This window comes from Crocodylus siamensis, chromosome 6, assembly GCF_052110815.1.
Source record: "Crocodylus siamensis isolate JL-2025a chromosome 6, ASM5211081v1, whole genome shotgun sequence".
In the NCBI taxonomy this organism is placed as follows: domain Eukaryota; kingdom Metazoa; phylum Chordata; order Crocodylia; family Crocodylidae; genus Crocodylus; species Crocodylus siamensis.
The window spans coordinates 77,993,461-78,012,878 of record NC_143400.1 but is presented as its reverse complement, the minus strand read 5'-3'; the positions used below and the strand labels follow the sequence as shown (position 1 = coordinate 78,012,878).

General features: G+C 43.1%; 1 protein-coding gene across 2 annotated transcripts in view; it reads right to left on the bottom strand.

Annotated features, from left to right (window-relative positions):
• Nucleotides 1-7,143: 7,143 nt before the first annotated feature.
• The window catches only part of OTOL1 (otolin 1), a 31,208-nt gene continuing 18,933 nt past the window's right edge, over nt 7,144-19,418 (bottom strand). For both annotated transcript variants that reach the window (XM_090052123.1, XM_090052124.1), the window contains 3 exons: nt 16,695-16,784; nt 10,936-11,007; nt 7,144-8,693 (listed from right to left, as the gene is read on the bottom strand). In XM_090052123.1, the coding sequence (XP_089908249.1) occupies nt 7,795-8,693; nt 10,936-11,007; nt 16,695-16,784 (1,061 nt within the window). In that variant the 3' untranslated portion in view covers nt 7,144-7,794. The remainder of the gene's footprint in view (nt 8,694-10,935; nt 11,008-16,694; nt 16,785-19,418) is intronic.

Here is a 19,418-nt window from a genome sequence, read left to right as displayed (position 1 = left end):
GAAGTGAATTATGATGAAATCTATTCCACCTGAATAAACCTCAGGCTAAAGAGTGCAAGTAGAATACAAAGGCAATGGCAATGTAAATCCCAGGACTACTCTCATCCCAGGACTAGGAAAAAGAAATCCTGCATTGTCCCTTCTGTTTCTTTTCACAGCAATTGCTGTAGGCTAGTCTTACCATTTGCTTGCTTTAGGAGCCATTGGATATATATATATATCTAATATATATTCTGTTGCCCTAACCTTCATTAAACCCAGCCTTCCACAGAACCTCATACTCTACTGTTTTCAAATTAGACATGGTTGTACAATATTCCTGCTCAACAGCTCTGTTTGTACTCTGTCTCTGTGTCCCTTTTGTGGTTCAAGGCTATGCTAGCCTCCTTTATCATGGGTATATTTTACCTATAAAACCTTGTATCTTCCAACCCTTGGCCTGTATGATGAATATTATTTACTATCACATCCTAGACTTACTGTCTTCTGTTCACCAGAGAGGGACAATCAGTGCCTGGAAATAAGTCTGACTAGATTTCTCAAAGCCCGGAGACTCTGGTGAGCTATTCAAACAGTTTATTCATACAGAAAATACATAAAGCTTCAGAAGGAGAACAGAAAAGTGTTAGTCATTTGTCCATTTATAGCCATCTGTTACTGGGACCATATGTGAATGAGTGGGCAGGCATAGCAAATGAATGAAGGATATTATGACAGCAGGAGTCCAAACTTATTGTAGGCTGTTGCTTTTCCCCAGTATTTACTGGCTGCCAAAAATTCTTAGACTAGAACCAATATATTTTTTGTGGTTAGCATTATGATTTTAGACCACATGTTAACTAAGTCAGACTAAATACCAAATTACATATCAGCTACTTGATACACCTACTTCCCCTAAATTGGGCTGTGCAGCTGATGAGCTGGCAGACTCTTTAAATTTTGTAGGTAGAGAGGATCAGTCTTTTGAAAATGGCTTTTCCTTAATCTTAGAATTTAACAGAAGTTCTCTCAAGTTAATTTTCTCAGCGTATTTGAGAAGACCTAGTAAGCCTTAATCTTGATTTTAAAGAGAAGAAGAAATTAAGGACATGATTTGCAATAGTATTTAAGGAAGGCAGGATGGCAATTTACGTGAGAGAATTAAGAATGGAAAAAACACTTAACCTATCCAGTTTATTGCAGTCCACCAAGGGTTTTTTGATCCTATGACCAATGAAATCAATGGAGAGCTTCTCATTGATTTGCATTTACTTTGAATCAGGACCCTAGTACATAGAGCAATAGCCCATGGAAATTTTAGGTAATTTACCAGAGCACTAGAGAAGCAGCACAATTTAAGGGATAGAGCACTGGGCTGAAAGTCACAAGAAACTCTGAACAATGAAAAGGATTCCCTTCTGTAGGGCATGATTTGGCCAAAAAAAATTCATAAATTTCATAGACGTCTAGGGTCAGAAGGGACCTTAGTAGATCATTGAGTTCAACCCCCTACCCTGGGCAGGAAAGAGTGTTGGAGTTAAGTGACCCCAGCTAGGTGCTTGCCCAGTCTCCTTTTAAAGACCCCCAAGGTAGGGGAGAGCACCACCTCCCTTGGAGCCCATTCCAGGTTCTAGTAACCCTTACCATAAATAAGTTCTTCCTGATTTCTAATCTAAATCTGCTGTCAGTTTGTGGCCGTTGTTCCTAATAACTCCAAGGGGTGCCCTGGTAAACAGAGCATCTCCAATTCCTTGTTGCCCCGTCCATCCTGTCCCCCCTGCACTTATTTGTAGATGTCCACTAGATCCCCTCTCACCCTTTACTTGTGGAAGCTGAAGAGATCCAGGTCCCTCAACCTCTCTTTGTAGGACCTTACCTGTGGGCCCCTGACCATCCAAGTAGCCCTCCTCCGTACCCTCTCAAGGTTTTCCACACCCCTCCTGAAGTGCGGCACCCAAAACGGAACGCAGTACTCCGGCTGTAGCCTTACCAATGCTGCATAGAGGGGAAGTATTACCTCCCTAGATCTGTTAGTGATGCACCTGCCGATGCATGATAGTGTGGTTAGCTTTACTGATCACTTTGCCACATTGACAACTCATGTTCATCCTGAAGTCAACCATGACTCCGACATCCTTTTGTGCTGCTGTGCTGCTTAGAAAGTCATTTCCCAGTCTGTAAGTGTGTTGGAGATTCCCTCTTCCTAGGTGCAGTACCCTGCACTTATCTTTGTTAACTGCATCCTATTCTGCTCTGCCCACTTTTCCAACCTGTCCAAATCCACCTGATCCGTTCCCTGCCCACTAGTGTGTTTACTTTGCCCATAGTCTGACGTTGTCCATGAACTTGGACAGAGTGCTTTCCGTGCCCTCATCCAGATCACTGTGGAAGATATTGAACAGTACTGGTTGAAGGACTGAAACTTGGGGGACCCCACTGTCCACATCCCACAAATATAATCCTTGATAAGGATAGAGGTAAGACTAACTAGCCTATAGTTACCTCCGTCCTCCCTTTCTTGAAAACAGGGACTACATTAGCCCTTTTCCAGTCCTCTAGGACCTGTCCTGAGTGCCACGAGTGATCAGTCATGCCAGTGGTTCTGCTATAACACGGGCCAATTCCTTCAGCACCCTTGGATGAAGATCATCTGGGCCTGCTGACTTAAACACATCCAGCATCTCCAAGTGTCCCTTCACTCTTTCGGCAATAACTGTTGGTGGGTTGGTGTCCCTCCTCTGCCTGCCTATAGTTCAACTGGGAGATTTGTTTTGATCCATGTTCAGGAATACAGAAGCAAAAAATTCATTGAAAAGCTCAGCTTTGTCCCTCTTATCTGTCACCAATTGCCCTAGTCTGTCCTGTACAAGTCCTATGTTGCCATGTGCCTTCTTTTTGCTCCCTATACTTGTAGGACTTTTTGTTGTCTTTAATTTTTGTTGCCAGTCTGAGTTCCATTGCTGCTTTGGCCTTCCTGACTCCCTGCAAGTACGAGCCAAGTCAGTATACTCCTCCTTGGTGAGTACCCACTCCTTCCACAGTCTGTATGCCTCTTTTTTCACTCCTAGGCTTTCCTGGATTTCCCTGTTCTGCCAAGAGGGTATCTTGGCCCTTTTGCCAGCTTTTATGTGTAATGGGATTGTCCTCTTCTGTGCCCAAAGGATTGTTCCCTTGATGAACAAACACCTTTCCCAGACTCCCATCTCACCAGTGCTCTTGTCCTTCAATGCCTCATTTACTAATCTCCTGAGCTCATTGAAGTTAGCCTTTCTGAAGTCTAGCACTTCTGCCCTACTGGTTATCTTTCCCACCTTTTGCCGAACAGTGAATTCTAACAATTGGTGGTCACTATACCCTAGGTTACCCTGTATCTGCAGATCTCCCACCAGGTCATCGCCTATACCAAACACCAAGTCCAGTAAGGCATTTTCCCTGATGGGACTGTATAACTCCTGCATTAGGTGAAGGTCCTGTATGCAGGTTAAGAACATACATGAATGGTTAGATCTAGCTGACTGCTCCTCTCAGCAGATGCTGGGGTAGTTTCATGACCGCCATGTCCCTTGAGTGCACTGCCTTGAGAATTCCAGGCCTAGCTCATTCTTCTGGTGTGGTGGCCTGTAATACACCCCCACTATCAAGTCCCTTCCCACCCCCACCCCTCCAACCTTCTTGTATTCTGAACCACCGTACCGCAATTTACCCCTCTTCTGATTCCATCCTGATTATAGAGGACATGTATTGTTCCTTAACATAGAAAGCAACACTTCCCACCCCTTTATTCCCACTCTGTCACATCTGTACAGCCTATAGCCCTCAATGCCTACTGCCCAATCGCGGGTAGCATCCCACCAGATTTCAGGTAATCCAATCAGGTCAAAGTCTTTGTTTGCAAGCAGGAGTGTGAATTCCTCCTGCTTGTTCACCATGCTCCTAGCATTGATATAGAGGTACTTTAGCCCCCCCGCTCGATAGGTGCCCTTAGTACCCCCCTGTCCTGATGCCTATCGGACCCCATAGTACTTAGGTGGACTGTTCCATCTCATGGCTTGTGGCTCTTTGATCCTAGGTTCTGCCTGTCTTCTGCATCCCTAATTATCTAACCCAAAATTATTGTAAATGGACTCAGTGAAGAATACGTGCTGTTTAATACATCTGTTTAAACTAGAAAAGTCATCTGCTCTGTGTCTAAGAGATAGTATTGATGATGCAACATATGGCAAACTCCCCTCTGCAACCCTATTGAAACAATTCTCCATAATGATGCAGGAAGGCACTCTGCTGTTAGAGATGTCACCTGGTAGATCAGATGCAAACCATAGTTCTGTACAAGGTTTCAGCTAAGAAAACACTTTTATTTTGGTGACAGTCCATGTGTAAAGCAATATGCCATGATATTTCTTGATCCCTTTTTTCAAAAATATATTATAGGATTGCTGTGTGCTGTAAAAAAAAAGCTGTTGTGCATTTTAATTCTGAGTGAGTGGTTCCTACAAATGCGCATTGTATATCAATGTATGAGATGCTGTGCTTCATGTCCAGAGGAGTTTTACATCACTCCTGGAAGTATTGCTTTGTACCATTCTACTGGAAATAAGCTTGATGTGTTCACTGAGGAAAGGGGAGAGCCGCAGGAACAGGAGCTTGTGCAGCTGCGCGGAGGCACAGCAATTACCTGTCCCCAGCCAAGGGGGTCAACAGAGCCAGTGACAAAAACTTACTTGAGTGAGAGCTGGCATAAGGACATCACGTTGCAGGTTTTGTAAAGGGTTCATCTGGTGAGTGAGGTGCATCGGGTTCATAACCTCGAGGGAGAAAGAAAGGGCCTCCTAGAGATAGGTGCCCTGTGAAGAGCAGGAGCTTGCCCCTGCAACAGGGACAGAACATAGAGCCAGCTAGGGGACTGAGTAAGCAGGCTATGGTGCCCAATTGGGACCTCTGGTTAGCGTCCAAAATGGAGCTTAAATTCAGCCAGCTCTGTCCTAATTCAAAGAGGGAGGGGAAGATAATCATGAGAGGGGGTGCAGAAACATTTTGTTCAGATTTCAAAGACAAAATTAAGCTCAAGTACAGACTTAGAGAACGACTATGAGAGGCTAATCCCCAGTGCCAGGGAGGGAATGGGTCTTAATCCACACAGGGTATGATTTGGAGGCATCCAAGGATGGTGTGGGTGCATTAAACACAGACTGCAATCCAGAAATTGCACTCCTAAACATCTAGTGTGGTATGGGGATGAAGGAACGCTTCCAAAAGGCCAGGCAGCCATAGGAACTGGATTAAGAAATGGCAGTTTGCCTCCCAATATTTACTTTTCCCTTTGGATTTTCTTTAACATCAAAGGCATGTCAGGCAAGAACCAAAGAGGATAAGCAGGTCCTGAGTGGGAGGACTATGCAAATTCCTATGTAAACCTCAGACTTTTTGCGTAGAGCCTCAGATTTCCACACTGTGCTATAACATATAGCACATATTGGAAGATTAGATCAAAAGAAATATCCTTCAAAAGAATTGGAGGATTGGACCAAAATAAATGCAATATGAGCCTCCTTAAGGACACATGCAAAGTCCTGCACTTAGAGTGGAACAGTCCCACACACCGGTACAGGCTGGGGACTGACTGGCTGGGCAGCAGCTCTGCAGAAAAGGACCTGGGGGTTACAGTGGACAATAAGCTGAATATGAAACAACAGTGTGCCCTTGTTGCAAGGAAGGTAACAGCATATTGGGCTGAATAAATAAGAGCATCGCCGTAAGATTGAAAGAAATGACTCTTCCCCTCTATTCAGCACTAATGAGGCCATATCTGGTGTGCTGTGTCCAGTTTTGGGCCCCCCACTACAGAGATGATGTGGACAAATTGGAGTGGAGGGCAATGAAAATAATCCTATCTCTGATTAATTTCAACTGGATTTCCATGTTGCTGAACCAGCCCCCAGTCAGTAAATAGAGTCTCTGCTACTTCTGCTTGTCCTGCATTGGCAACAATTAGGGGGTGCATGCAGGTGCATGTGCACCCCCTGGAAGTACCAGCCGCAAAACCAGAAGTGCCGGCAGAAGCGCACTTCTGGTTTTGCTGCTGGCAGATCCGGGCTTGGCAATCAGCCGCTGGTGGTCCTGGAGGTGATCTGGTGCCCCCCGAGACCCAGGAGGCACCACTTGCCCAAGCTGCCTATGACAGAACATAGGAATTGCATTAGCATATTAACCCTATAGTCTAATCCAGTTTTCTGCCTCTGACAGTGACCATAACCAGGTGCTTCACAGGAAGGAGCCAGGAGCCTACAGTAAGCAGAAGTGAAACAATCTGTCTCAATGCTGGTGTCAACCTGGTCTTGGTTTAACCCTGAGGTACAGGGTTCAGATCATTTCCCTATCTTCCTATCCTCTGCTCTGTGCCCTGAAAACACCATCACCCCCAGTTTGGTGCCCATATTGAGTTCTAATTCAGTGTTGATTTAGTTTAATGATTTCTAAATTTGGAGATTAATTGTTTTTGTTTCCTTGATACTCCTAAATTCTTTTCCAGTTGGGGGCAAGGGACAAGAGGATAGGAGGAAAAGCCTTTTAATTTCTTTTTTTTTCATCTTGTGTGTTCATTGAAGAGGGCTGTGTTTGAGATTGTATCACACTGAGTGAGTGCTTCACAAGAAGCTTTTGCTTCCAGGATCAAAGATGCATTATTGGTCATTCTTTTGAAAGCATAACTTGTGTAACCATGAGACTTCCTAAAGAATGGTAGTCTGAGCACCCTGTCTTAGGAGAGAGGAATCTGTAACATCACTTCATGGCAATAAGAGAGCAACCACAACAGTTCTATATATCATGCTGAATCTACCAAATATTTTCCTGAAATTCTAGAAAGGGTTTAACAGTTAATCAGTGTGAGGGAAGGAATTAATCACCTGCTGCCCAGTACTACTTAAGCTAATCAGGAAATAAATCCATTATCCAAATAATTAGCTGAATTCCATATTTCTGCTTTCCTAAATACAGTCTGGCTTGGTGAAGGAGTTCAAAAAAATGCCCATTCTGAGTGCCCATGTTTATTAAACATTCAGAAAATCATAGGACTTTTATGATCATAGTTCCATTGACTGTTATGTTGTCAAGCAGCACATTGATTTTTTTTTCTGTGTAATGCAAACAAAAAGTAGGTTAGGCAATCATCTTAATTTATTTTTGAATGTTACAAAGATACTAAGGTCTCATAAGTACAATAGTAATTTGAACAGATATATTATATCAACGTTGTTCAATCAGTGTAAAAGCCTACGTCAAACATTTATTTCATGCATTACCAGGTAGAAAGTACTTCGTAAGTCTGGTCTGATGAGCAAACACTTTTCAATCTATTAATATGATTTGGAGAAACCTGCTACTTGCAATTGTATCTGATTAATCTTTATGAGTCAAATGCTACAATCCTTATCTAAACCCCCAAAATTCAATATCTTCAATGGTGACTCCCATACAAGTTTTGACTGTGTAAGGACTGCAAGATTTGGCTTGATCTAACACCATGAATTTCAATGTGTAATTTTAATAAGTCAGTCCTCTAGCAGGATTGTGAAGACCCCTGCCTGTATGCACTTGAGTAATATTTCTATGCATGATCATAGCAATTAAGCACATGCAGAGAAGCAGGCTCCACCTCTTGGGTCCGTTTAGTTAAAATTAATCAGTTTATTACAAATAAATTATTTTTATAAAAAGATTATGAAATCTAATTCACTAAAGTGACACTTCCTTTCTCCTTTTTTGACAGTCAGAGTTAAAGAACTGTCTCTTGAAAATGTGTTTAACACCACAGGTTTATACCATTGTCTCAAAAACATCATCTGGATACAAAAGAAAGCCCGTAAATATGCTATCATCCTCAGCACTGACATAAACCCCATTCCAATCCCGTGCTACTTCCAACCAAACCTGATCCCCTGCATTTAATTTTAAAATAATCAAGAAAGATGCCTGATCTATTTCTTGGCCATACAAGGTTTCCCGAGTTTTGACCATCTTCTTATTTTGCGCCACAATGCTTATTCGAGCAGGCCGACCTCTGACTGTCAGGTGGTAAGTGAAGACATATGCTCCAGGAATGCTGCAGTTGAACTTCCCTGTGGAAGGATTATAATCTTCCTGGTCATTGTACAAAATCTTGTCAAATTTAATAGGCGTGTTTGGGGGTGGGAAAGCCTTTGACAAGCTAGCACTGAAAGCTGATCTTGGGACTTTTGAATTGTCACCCTTGGAACCTTTGACACCTCTGGCACCTTTCCTTCCAGGAGCTCCCCGGGCTCCTTTGCTCCCAGGAATTCCCTTTGGACCAAGCGGTCCCATCATACCAAGTGGCCCTAAGTCCCCTTTTTCACCCTTACTGCCAGGTGCACCCTTTTCTCCTTGTTTCCCATCTGTACCATGAATACCCTCAATTCCAATATCTCCTTTGCTGCCCTTTTCACCTTTCATTCCAACTTCCCCCTTGTCCCCCTTTTCCCCTCTCTCCCCTGGCTCTCCACAATGCCCCTTTTCACCCATATCTCCTTTTTCTCCTTTATCTCCATTTTCCCCATCTAACCCTGGTAACCCCAGCTCTCCCTTATCTCCCTTCTCTCCTTTGGTTCCATTATCGCAAGTGTCCCCTTTTATTCCTTTTTGTCCTTTAATGCCAGGAGGGCCATGGTTTCCTTTATCACCTTTAGCTCCAGTTTCACCTAAAAAAAAAAAAAAAAGCAAATAATTATAAAAAAAAACACTAGACAAGTGGTACGTACAGCTAGCTTTGGACTCATTGTTGACATGTCACATTTTAGCAGGAATAGATGTAAATGTTAAATACTCTGGATAAGAACATTAAAAAAGAGAAAACCAGAAAAAGTAGTCAGTTTTTAAAAGGTAATTGCCATGAAAATGAAGCTTGACTTACAGTGGGGGGGAAAATTAATTAAATATGCAATACCTAGACATGAGTCCATATTGATAGAGGGTGAGGTTCTCTAGCACTATGTGGCTTCTGGTGTGATTTGGTCTTAAAGCCATTTTAACTAGGCAAAATAAAATTGTCCCATGTGAAGGTAATCATCTACTGGTTTGAACCTAAACAGAACTTCTTACACTCTATATTTACCAGCTATTAAGACACCAAAGAAAAAAGGCTGTGGCTGTATACAAGGGGATGTGGCAAGGACAACTTTGCATTATGCTGACCTTTGGGCTTGGGACAAACATTCAAAAAGCCTAAGCTTGAATTGATTTAATCTTTGCAAGTTAGTCTAAACTGACTAGGCTAAATTGGTTTGCAATCACACAGACATCCCATCTGGACTGAAGAAATGCAGGCTAGAAGCTGGGGGGTGGTACTTAGAGCAACCCTCTCTTCCCTTCCATAGCGCTGAGCTGAGGGAGGGCATGGCCAGGCCCAGGCAAGATGCTCTGATTAAGGAAGGTTCCCCACTCCCCCCACTCCTGACAAGCCCAGCAGGGAGTTGATAACACAGTGTTTATCTTCCTGTACTTACTGTTTATGAGCCTATCAACAAAACAACAGCCTCTCTCAATTAATTCAAACTCTTAAACAACTTTTTCCAAGGAAGGAAATGTGGGACATTACCAGCTACCTGTTGATTAGCAGCTACCTGTTGATTAGCCCCAAAAGGCAACACTGTCCTGTCTGCCTTTGTCAGCTCTCCCACAGCACGGACTGTAGCCAGCATGTGATATGCTAGCTAATGCTGAGAGGTGTCTATGTAAGGCAGGAAGAGGGGATAGGGGAGCAGGAGGAAGCCAGGTAGACCCCACTGTACCTGCAGTCTCTGCCAGAGCTGCAGCCAGGGAGCAGAGGGGTGGGGCCAGCTCTGCTGAGCTGGAACAGAACACAGAGCCCTTCCCAGAGTTGCAAGGCATCTGGGATGGTGGAAGATTCTGATTTAACTTAAACCAGGAAGGGGTCTGGGACAGACATTGCATAAACCAGTTTGACCCAAATCAGTTAAGTCTGATACTACATTCAACAAGGTTTATCTCAAACCAGTTTCATCCATTCTCAAACTGGCTTATGTGCACTGAGCATCTGTTCTGTTACAGGTTTAGACCAGTTTCTAACCACTTAAACTGGTTTGTGTGTAATGTCTGTCCCTAACCTTGTTGTTTTTCCAGCACACTCTTCCCATTGCTTATGTTACACCAACTCAAGGCTGCTCTACCACAGTACAAGGGAACTTGTCTGTACAGAGCAACAGCAGGAGCTATGAAACAGAAAGTAGTTTTGGCTTCTTTTTTGCTTTCCTGTGTTTTTTATGTAATTTAACTGCCCCTGAGGATTCAGTCTAACGTCTGGGAGGGGTGAGGGTGGGCTCCCATCCCTGTCTCAAAGTTGCTTTTTGCTGAAGAATGTTTTTCCTTTCTGCACAATGTGCCAAGTTTCTACAATTCCTATCATCAATATATTTTCCTCTGGGAAACTGCTCCCCTATAAGAGCTTCTTTCTCTGTGTGTGCACATACACACTTATATACACACATGTACATTCACTCACTCCTCTGAATATGACTCAATAGTTTGCCTGAGTAATCAAAAGATATTGCCTAGATAGTTTGTACCAGCCAGTTGTGTCCTCATCCAATCATATGTTAAAAAAAACTACAGTTTATGCTGTATATATACTTGACAAAATAAAATGATGAAAACTGCACCATAGTTCACTAGATATATACCATAACCATAGGTCAGTAGATAATAAATATAAAAAATGTAACTTCAGTGAAGTTACATTTATTAGTTGTTTTCCTGTCCTAACTTATGCACAGTTCCTGCTGCCTATAGTGGGCATTTTTCCTGAATAAGAACTGAGTAAAAACTAAAAACAGATTTCCAGATACTTCCCAATAACAGAAAACCAAAATAAATATGGAAATAAAGCAGCATTCTTAAGTACTCAAGATATACCTGGTTACATACCTGGTTCTCCTGGTTTGCCTGGATACCCTGGAATTCCATTTGTTCCTTGGTCACCATGTTCTCCTTTATCTCCTAAAACATTATTGACATTAATATGCTGGTAGGGTTGTTATTTGTGACAACTTCTATTACACAACATGTGATTTATTCTCTGTGTGTGTGTGTCTCTCTACTTTAATAAAAACAAACTTCAGGAACTACAGTCCCAAGGATTTCTTGAAAACCCTGAGCTGAAGATTCACTCATGGTTTTCACAGTGATCAACACCACATTGTACATTCAGAATTGTCCCATTCATCCTAATGCTTAAGAAACAAATATACTGTACATTTGCAATGATATCTGACAGTGACAGCAAATAATTATTTTCATGACCAACTAGAGAAGCTGACAGCCATCATATTAAGTAACATTAGTTTAGGCCTACAGCTCTAGAAAGTCTTAATCCATAGGTGATATCACAGAAAACAAATTGTATGATAGTCTTTTGTCATTCTTCCTCCCTTTCTGAAAAAGGTGTTCAAATACATTGCAATCTAAATCTTATTTCCCTCTATATGTAGCTTTTGGCACTTATAGTTTGTGATAAGCTCTGTGCATACAAGATTGCACATGTACTCATTAAGGTTGCACTCCAGCCAGGTATCTGCCTAGTGACATAAGTTCATTTAAGTATGTGCAAAAGGATGGGAAAGTCCCAAAATGCTTGTCACAGAAAAGCCACAACAAGCACATGCTAGATGCCAGCAAGGGATGGTCCTCCCACCAGCCTAGTGGTTAGGTCACTTGCCCAAAAAACAGGAGACCTAGGATTTAGCCAGGGGGTGTTGAACCTATATCACTTACTCGCTAGCAAAGTGCTCTAACCACCAAGCTGCAGGTTTGGCATTAGTCCTCCAACCTGCCTCTTGAAGCTAGCTCACTTCACTTTCCATTTACTGTTCTTCCGCTAAAAAGGAAAAAGTGCACTGAAGAAGTTTCTGCACCATTGGGTACAGGTAGAATAATTTGCTGGAAAGCCCAAGATGTAAATTCAATCTTTCTGCTTCTTGAAAATATAAAACCTATTCTCTGGGCCATTGTCTGACTCCTAAACTATTGAGCTAAAAGGTGGGAGCACCCTCCCCACTCTCTACCAAACTGCAGTTATGGAGCTGCATATATGCCAGTTACGTAGATAAAAGAAAGAGGGTTTATAAGCACTCCCTTTAGTGCTTATAGAAGACAGATTAATAGCACCGGCTTCAGCAAAACATAATGTATGCAAATGCCATGCAAGCAACTCTTCAGTTCTGCCAGTACAGCTCAGTTTTCCTCTGCTGTTCCAATACCCTGAAACTTTGGACAGAAACAGACAATTGAGCTGAATTGTGCCCAGAGCATCAGAAATCTAATATGATGATCATCCTCATTCTCTCATAAGATATAGATACAGATCTCCAAGGTAAATGATTAAAACAATACCACCCACACAAAACACACTGTAATCAGCATAGGCACTGACGGGGCTACATAGCCTGATGGAGAACTTGTGCTTATTGCCAATATAGTATTATTAACCAGGGAATAAGCTTTTCTGCAGTATTTATAGGATGTCTGAGTGCTGTTATTCTGGAGGACTCATCCTTCGCTTTGATATTGCACACAAGTCTCTGAGTCCGTTTTACCTACAGTAACCATAACTAAGAGAAGTGATCATTCAAGTGATAGTTTGACAGGCTAAGACATCACAGAACTGTAAACTAGACAGCATCTCTTTGAATAATATCTCTTTTCTTAAAAAAGACATTTTTAAAGCAAGTCTTGGACGTATGTTTTCTCTGTGTACAAGACAAGAGCTAGAACACTCTGTGCGCGTGCAGTCGAGCGCAGCCATGCAGTATGTGGTGCCCCCAACATGTGTTGAGCACCACATACCGGACACTCAGGTGCTCTACGCACTGCAAGGGAGCACTGCCCTTGCGTGCGCTGCTCCACTTCTATTTCTGCAGGGTTTTTTGATCCCTGGATATCGAGGGGACCAAAAGACCTGTGGAGGGGGGGAAAAGGCAGAGTAGCACACACACACAAGAAGCATGTGCTACTCAAAGGAGGAGCCAGCCCACCAGAGCTGTGCTCTAGCTGCCAGCCAGGCCCCACCCAATAGGATCACCACTGCTGCAGCCCTAAGAGGCTCCCAGACCCCCAGGTAATGCTGCTGGGGCCATGTGTGGCACAGACATTCCTGGGGGACAAGTAGCTGAAGCACAAGGTTTACCACTGCTACTTGTCCCTGGAGAACCAAGCATCCATGCTCTTCTGGACATGGCCAGTGGGTGCAACTACACAAGCAATTAATTTCCATAGATTTTATAGACATTAGGGCTGGAAGGGACATTGTAAGGTCACTGAGTCCAGCCCCCTGCCCAAGGAGCAGGAAGTCAGCGAGGGTCAAAGGATCCCAGCAAGATAAATGTCCAAATGTTTCTTGAAAGTGTCCAAAGTAGGTGTGTGCACCACTTCTGGGAGAGTCTGTTCCAGGCCTTGGGAGCTCGGACAGTAAAGAAGTTTTTCCTTATGTCCAGCCTAAAACAGCTTTGCAGGAGTTTATGACCACTGGACGTTGTCATCCCCTGGGGTGTTCTGGTGAACAGGTGTTCCCCCAGATCCTGATGCACACCTCTTACTTACTTACACGCTGCCACCAAATCACCCCTGAGTCCATGCTTCTTCAGGCTGAAGAGTCCCATAGCGTGCAGTCTCTCTTCATAAGTCCTGCTCTCTTGCCCTCTGATCATGTGCATGGCTCTCCTCTGGACTCTTTCAAGCTTTTCCACATCCTTCCTACATTGTGGAGCCCAGACTTGGATGCAGTACTCCAGCTGTGGCCTCGCCAAGTACAGTGGGAGGATGACATCCTGGGTCTTGCTCAAGATGCATTGGTAGATGCAAGCCAGTGTTCTGTTCACTTTGCCAGCTGTGGTATCGCTTTGGTGGCTCATCTTCATCTTGTGGTCAATCATGACCCCAAGTCTCTTTCAGTTATTGTTCATAGATTCATAGGAATGTAAAGCCAGAAGGGACCTTGGAAGATCATTGGGTCCAGCCCCCTACACGAAGCAGGAAAGATAATAGGGGGCCAGGTGACCCCAGCAAGGTGACCGTCTAGTCTCCTCTTTAAGATTTCCAGGGTAGGTGATTACACCACCTCTGGAGGGAGCTTATTCCACAGTCTGGAAACCCTGACTGTGAAGAAGTTTTCCCTAATGTTGAGCCTGAATCAATCTTTCAGGAGTTTGTGTCCATTACTCCTGGTTTTCCCCTCAGGTGCTCTGGTGAACAGTTGCTCACCGAGTCCTTGATGTACTCCCCTGGTGTAGCAGTAGCTAGTGAGTGCTAGCAAGTGGTGCTAGCAAGAGTAGCATTGCTGAACCTATAAGTGTGATGCGGGTTGTTATTCCCAGGGTGGAGCATCTTGCATTTCTCCATATTGAATGCCATCAGGTTTTCAACTGCCCACCTTGCAAGCCTATCAAGGTTGGCCTGGATCATCAGCCTATCATCAAGTGTGGACATTCTTCCCCAAAGTTTGGTGTCATCAGCAAACTTGGCCAGTCTGCTTTTGACACCAGTGTTCACATTGTTTATGAAGACATTAAAGAGTAAAGGTCTGAGAACAAAGCCTTGGAGAACGCCACTAGTCACTGAGTGCCAGGTTGATTCGGTTCTGTCAACTACCACTCTCTGGGTCCAACCACAGAGCCAGTTCTCCAGCCATCAGACTGTGGAGTAGTCAAGGCCACTGCTGCCCAATTTTTCCATGAGGACATCATGGGACACCAGGTCAAAGCCTTTTTTAAAGTCTGAATATATGACATCAACCTCTTCCCTTTGTCCAGGTGTCACCTGGTCATAGAACAAAATGAAATTGGTCAAGCAAGACTTATCCACAACAAACCCATGCTGGCTATCCCTCAGAATATTGCCTTATGTTAGCCTGTCAAGAATGGTTTTTTGACAATTTTTTCCAAAATCTTCCCAGGGATTGAGGTTAAACTGATTAACCTGTAGTTTTCTGGGTCTTCTTTCCTCCCTTTCTTGAAGATGGGCCCCACATTGGCCCTCTTCCAATCTTCAGGTACTTTCCCTGAGCGTCACAAGTTCTTGAATATCCTCACCAGTTGCTGTGCTAGAATGTCTGCCAGGTCCTTTAGCACTCTTGGGTGCAACTTATCCAAACCAGCTGATTTACGGGGGTTCAGCCTCTCAAGATGCTCCCTCACAAGATCCAAGCCAATGGCGGGCATATATTCATCTTCACCCTGGTCATCCCGCATCATGTTCAGCAGGGTGGTCCCTTTGGGATGGTGAAAAACCAAAGCAAAGTATTCATTAAGCAGATTGGCTTTTTACTGGGTGTCAGTAGTCAGCTGCCCCAGCTGGTTTAGCAGAGGTCTAATGTTGCCCTTGTTTTTCTTTCAACTACCCATACATCTGAAGAAGGACTGTTTACTGTCCTTGATTTGTGTAGCCAGGTGAAGTTCAGTTGCAGCCTTGGCTTTTCTAGTTAGCTCCCTGTATCTGCAGACCAGTGCAGTATACTCCTTAGTGGTGTTTCCTATCTTCCATCCATTATACACCACCTCTCTTTTTAAACATAGGAGATCCATGAGTTCCCTGTTGAGCCCTTTTACCACTGTTCCCATGGGTGGAGAGGGACTCCCCTTGTGCTTCTAGGATCACTTCCTTAAGGAGCAACCAGTCATCATGAACTCCCCTACTTGTGAAATCATGACCTCTCAGGGCTTCATGAACATGCCTCCTGAACTTATGAAAGTCAGCTTTCCTAAAGTCAAGGATGACTGCATTGCTGGCCAACTTGCCAGCTTTGCGATGAATAGTGAAAGTGGTCAACTCATGGTCACTGATACCCAGCTTCCCTTTGACTCTTGGGCAATGGAATAAACTCTAGAGCAGTTTGCACTGGAGTCAACTGCTCCCAGGCACAGCATCTAAACATGCACCTGTGACAGCAGCAATTTGAGCCAGGGTGGAGCAACCTCCTGGCTGACTGGGCTAGTTGGGTACAATTTACACCCCTAGGCTCTTTCTACACATGTGCTTCAGCACAGTACTCTGCCATAAGATAGTACTGACCCCAACAGTATTTTCCTATGGCAGAGTCAATTAATTTACTGTGCCCTAATACCAATGCATGTATAGATGTAGACACACCTACATGCATGCATGCATGTTATCATTCTAACATGTAGATGCACCCAGTTAAAATGATATAGGACAGAATGACCATTATGGACCTGTTCTGAAGACTACCAAAATGAATAGGAGTCTTTTCATGAAGATGCAACTAATGGATAACTTTACCCCCTTATTCAGATACAGTTGATTTGATCTGAGACATTTAACTTTGAAAAGCAGCTTCTGTGCTTACTGGTAGCTACCATAAAGCTTCATACACATGGGTCTGATCCAAAGTCCACTGAAATCAAGAGGTTTAGATCAGGCCTTTATAAACATCCATTTTCTCAACTATTTAAATCTATAACATACCCTGTTGGGCTACTCCTACTCCATGATATGCTGTTGGATTTTCTCATTATTATTATTATTTTGTTTATTATTGGTTGGTATTAATTTGCACCAACACAATTACATCATATTGCAAATTAATTTCTCCTACATTTTTTTTCTATTGGACTGAAAGCATTTCATGCAAGAAATAATATTTTCTTTTTAAATAAGCAGTTAATATGACCTACCCTTTTCTCCTTTGAAGCCTTTTGGACCTTGAAAGCCTGGAATTCCTGGTAAACCTTGAAGGCCTGCATCCCCTGTCTCTCCTTTAGGACCTGAAAGGTTACCATTTGAAAATGCTTTAGATAGTGGGTTTCTATTTTCAAAATGACTGGAAAGGACAAATTTTACAGCATGAAATATGAGTATTAGTTCATTCATAAGCCACAGTGAAAGATATGTTACATTGTGCATTGTAAGCAAATAATCCTTCTGCCACCCTGCTATTCCCCTTGGCATCATAGGAGTGATACCAAAGAAGCAGAGCATGCCTCAGAACTAAGCCCTTCACAGATGAAAATCACTGCAACTGAGATTTTCAAAGTCATTTAGGAGGAAAGCTATGCAACTACCACTAGAATTAACAGGAGTTTTAGAAAGCCCAAACCTGATTAATGGAAAGACTGATTTATTGATTGGTTCTTAGATTTTCTCCCCCCATGCCGTCTGTGGGATTTTTTACATTTAGATGTCTGATTAAGCCTAACGATATTTAAGAATAACTGCTAAAAACCTCCTATACCATAGTAACTTGCCCCCTTTGAAAAAAAATTGCAAATTCAAACATGGAATTTGGACAGGTTATACCTGTGAGTATGCAAACTGGCAGAAGTCTACTGGTTTGAAAAAGAGGCAAGCTGCATTAAACACTCAGTTTTTAAATATGCAAATATCTAGTGCTTTTCTGAGAGCTGAGCATGACAATTTGAATTATCATAATATAATCCACTGATGTAAGCATTTCTTTTAACAAAGCTAACGAGACTGGCTGAAACTTAATGAATAACTCAAATAGTTTCTATGGCCCTGGCTCACATTTAATTAATGCTGCAATGATCCCCTGTCCCAACAATCATACTTCCTGCCATGGCACAAGTGCATGGCAGGAGGTATCATTTTGAGATCGCAATCATGCCATAATCCCTGTTCACTGGTAAATTGAAATCTGGGTTCCTGCAGACCCACCTGTGGAGGTGATAATCACCTGACTTTTGGCCTTGGCCTGAACAACTGGCCAGTTCCAGACCCAGAGCTGTCCAGGGACCAGGGCCAACAATCAGCTGATGTTAGCCACAACCCCAGACAGTCCCAGGTCTGGTTCACCCACAACTGTCTGGACAACAATCAGCTGTCACTACCAGTGGCTTCCCCTGCCAGGAACATTAAACTAGAGTTAGGTGTAGAGTTTAAAGTTCCCACAGGGAAAGCCCTTTTGCTCCCTCTGCTAGGAGCTTCTGATCCCTGGTACCCAGCCAGGCCTGTTGGGCATGGGGTTTAAACTCCTCAATAAGGGAAGTCCTTCAGCTTCCCCCACCTACAGACTCTCATCCTTCCCCCTGCAACCCCAAGAAGACCCCAGCCTGCTGGAGACCTGGGCTTCCCCAGACAAATGCCGACAATATTGTCAGCAGGTCAGGTGGAGACCATGGCTGTCCAGAGCTGATTCAAACAATCATCTGATTCTTGGGCATCCACCCTGAAGTGTCACAGTATAGGGACATGCCACACATTCAATTTAAGGAGATATACAAACCAGTGGTGATGCATAAGGAGTGCACAAGAGTGTCAGTGCACCCCCTGACCAACCACACTTGCTGCTCAGGCCATGGGCAGGGGGGCAGGGGGGAGCACTGATGCCCCCCCTGCGAGCACCAGCCAGGGAGAAGGAGTGCTGCAGCCGCTTCACAATCAGCCACAAGGGGACCCACGTCCCATTGGTGAAATTGGGTCCTGGTCAGCAGATTGGCCATGGTCGGGGACTCTCCCCCACCCCCAGTCACTGACTGGTCACTGGGGGGGGGCATGTGCCCCCCCTGACTAAGGTGGCACCAGTCACCCATGATACAGACCAACCACAAAAATGTTCTACATTATTTAGGAAACATTTTTATGGCTGGTTTGCCATTTTGCAGTGCCTTAAATTGGGTGCACATATAGCAGTCTTGTTATGTATTAACACATTAACTACAGTATAAATGTAACATGTAGAGGGGGCCCTTGAGTCAGTCACTCATGACTCATTTGAGTTCCACCAGTGTTCCATCACTCTTTCTCTGATGAATAGTTTCTTTATGCACCATTAGAATAAAGTTGGTACATAATTTGACAACTATAAGGTTACAAAAAAGTACCTATTTTATAAAATATTTATACGGTATTAATAGAGGTTGTGTTTAGTAAATTAATCATTTTAAAATCTGAAGCCTTTATCATCTTCTGTGTTTAATTTCCTTGTTTCCAAGAAATGATTGAATATTTTTAGTATTATTATTATTATTATATAACCTTTACAAAAAAAAACATAAACCACTTTTAGGTAGTAGTACCAGGCAAGAAACAATGACTAAAGGGAACATAAAAACAATCTATAAATACTAGAATGATCTAAACATGAAAAAGGCAGGGTAAAGAAATGTATGTGATGCTCCATTTGCTTACACCTAGGACTAACAAGGAAATAAATATTCAGCCTGAATATTTTTGGCTGAACTGGTAAATCATATTTGATTAGTCTTCTAAGAGAAACAGTACAAGTCCCATTGTTTGGCAAATGTAAAACTTGGGATAGAATTAGATAATAATTAGAATTATTTTAATTAGAATTAAAATAATGCAAACAATGTTAGATGAGTGGGGTAAACTAAGAACAAGGAAAAGTAGAGTTCAAGGGGTTGGGGTATAAGCTGTCC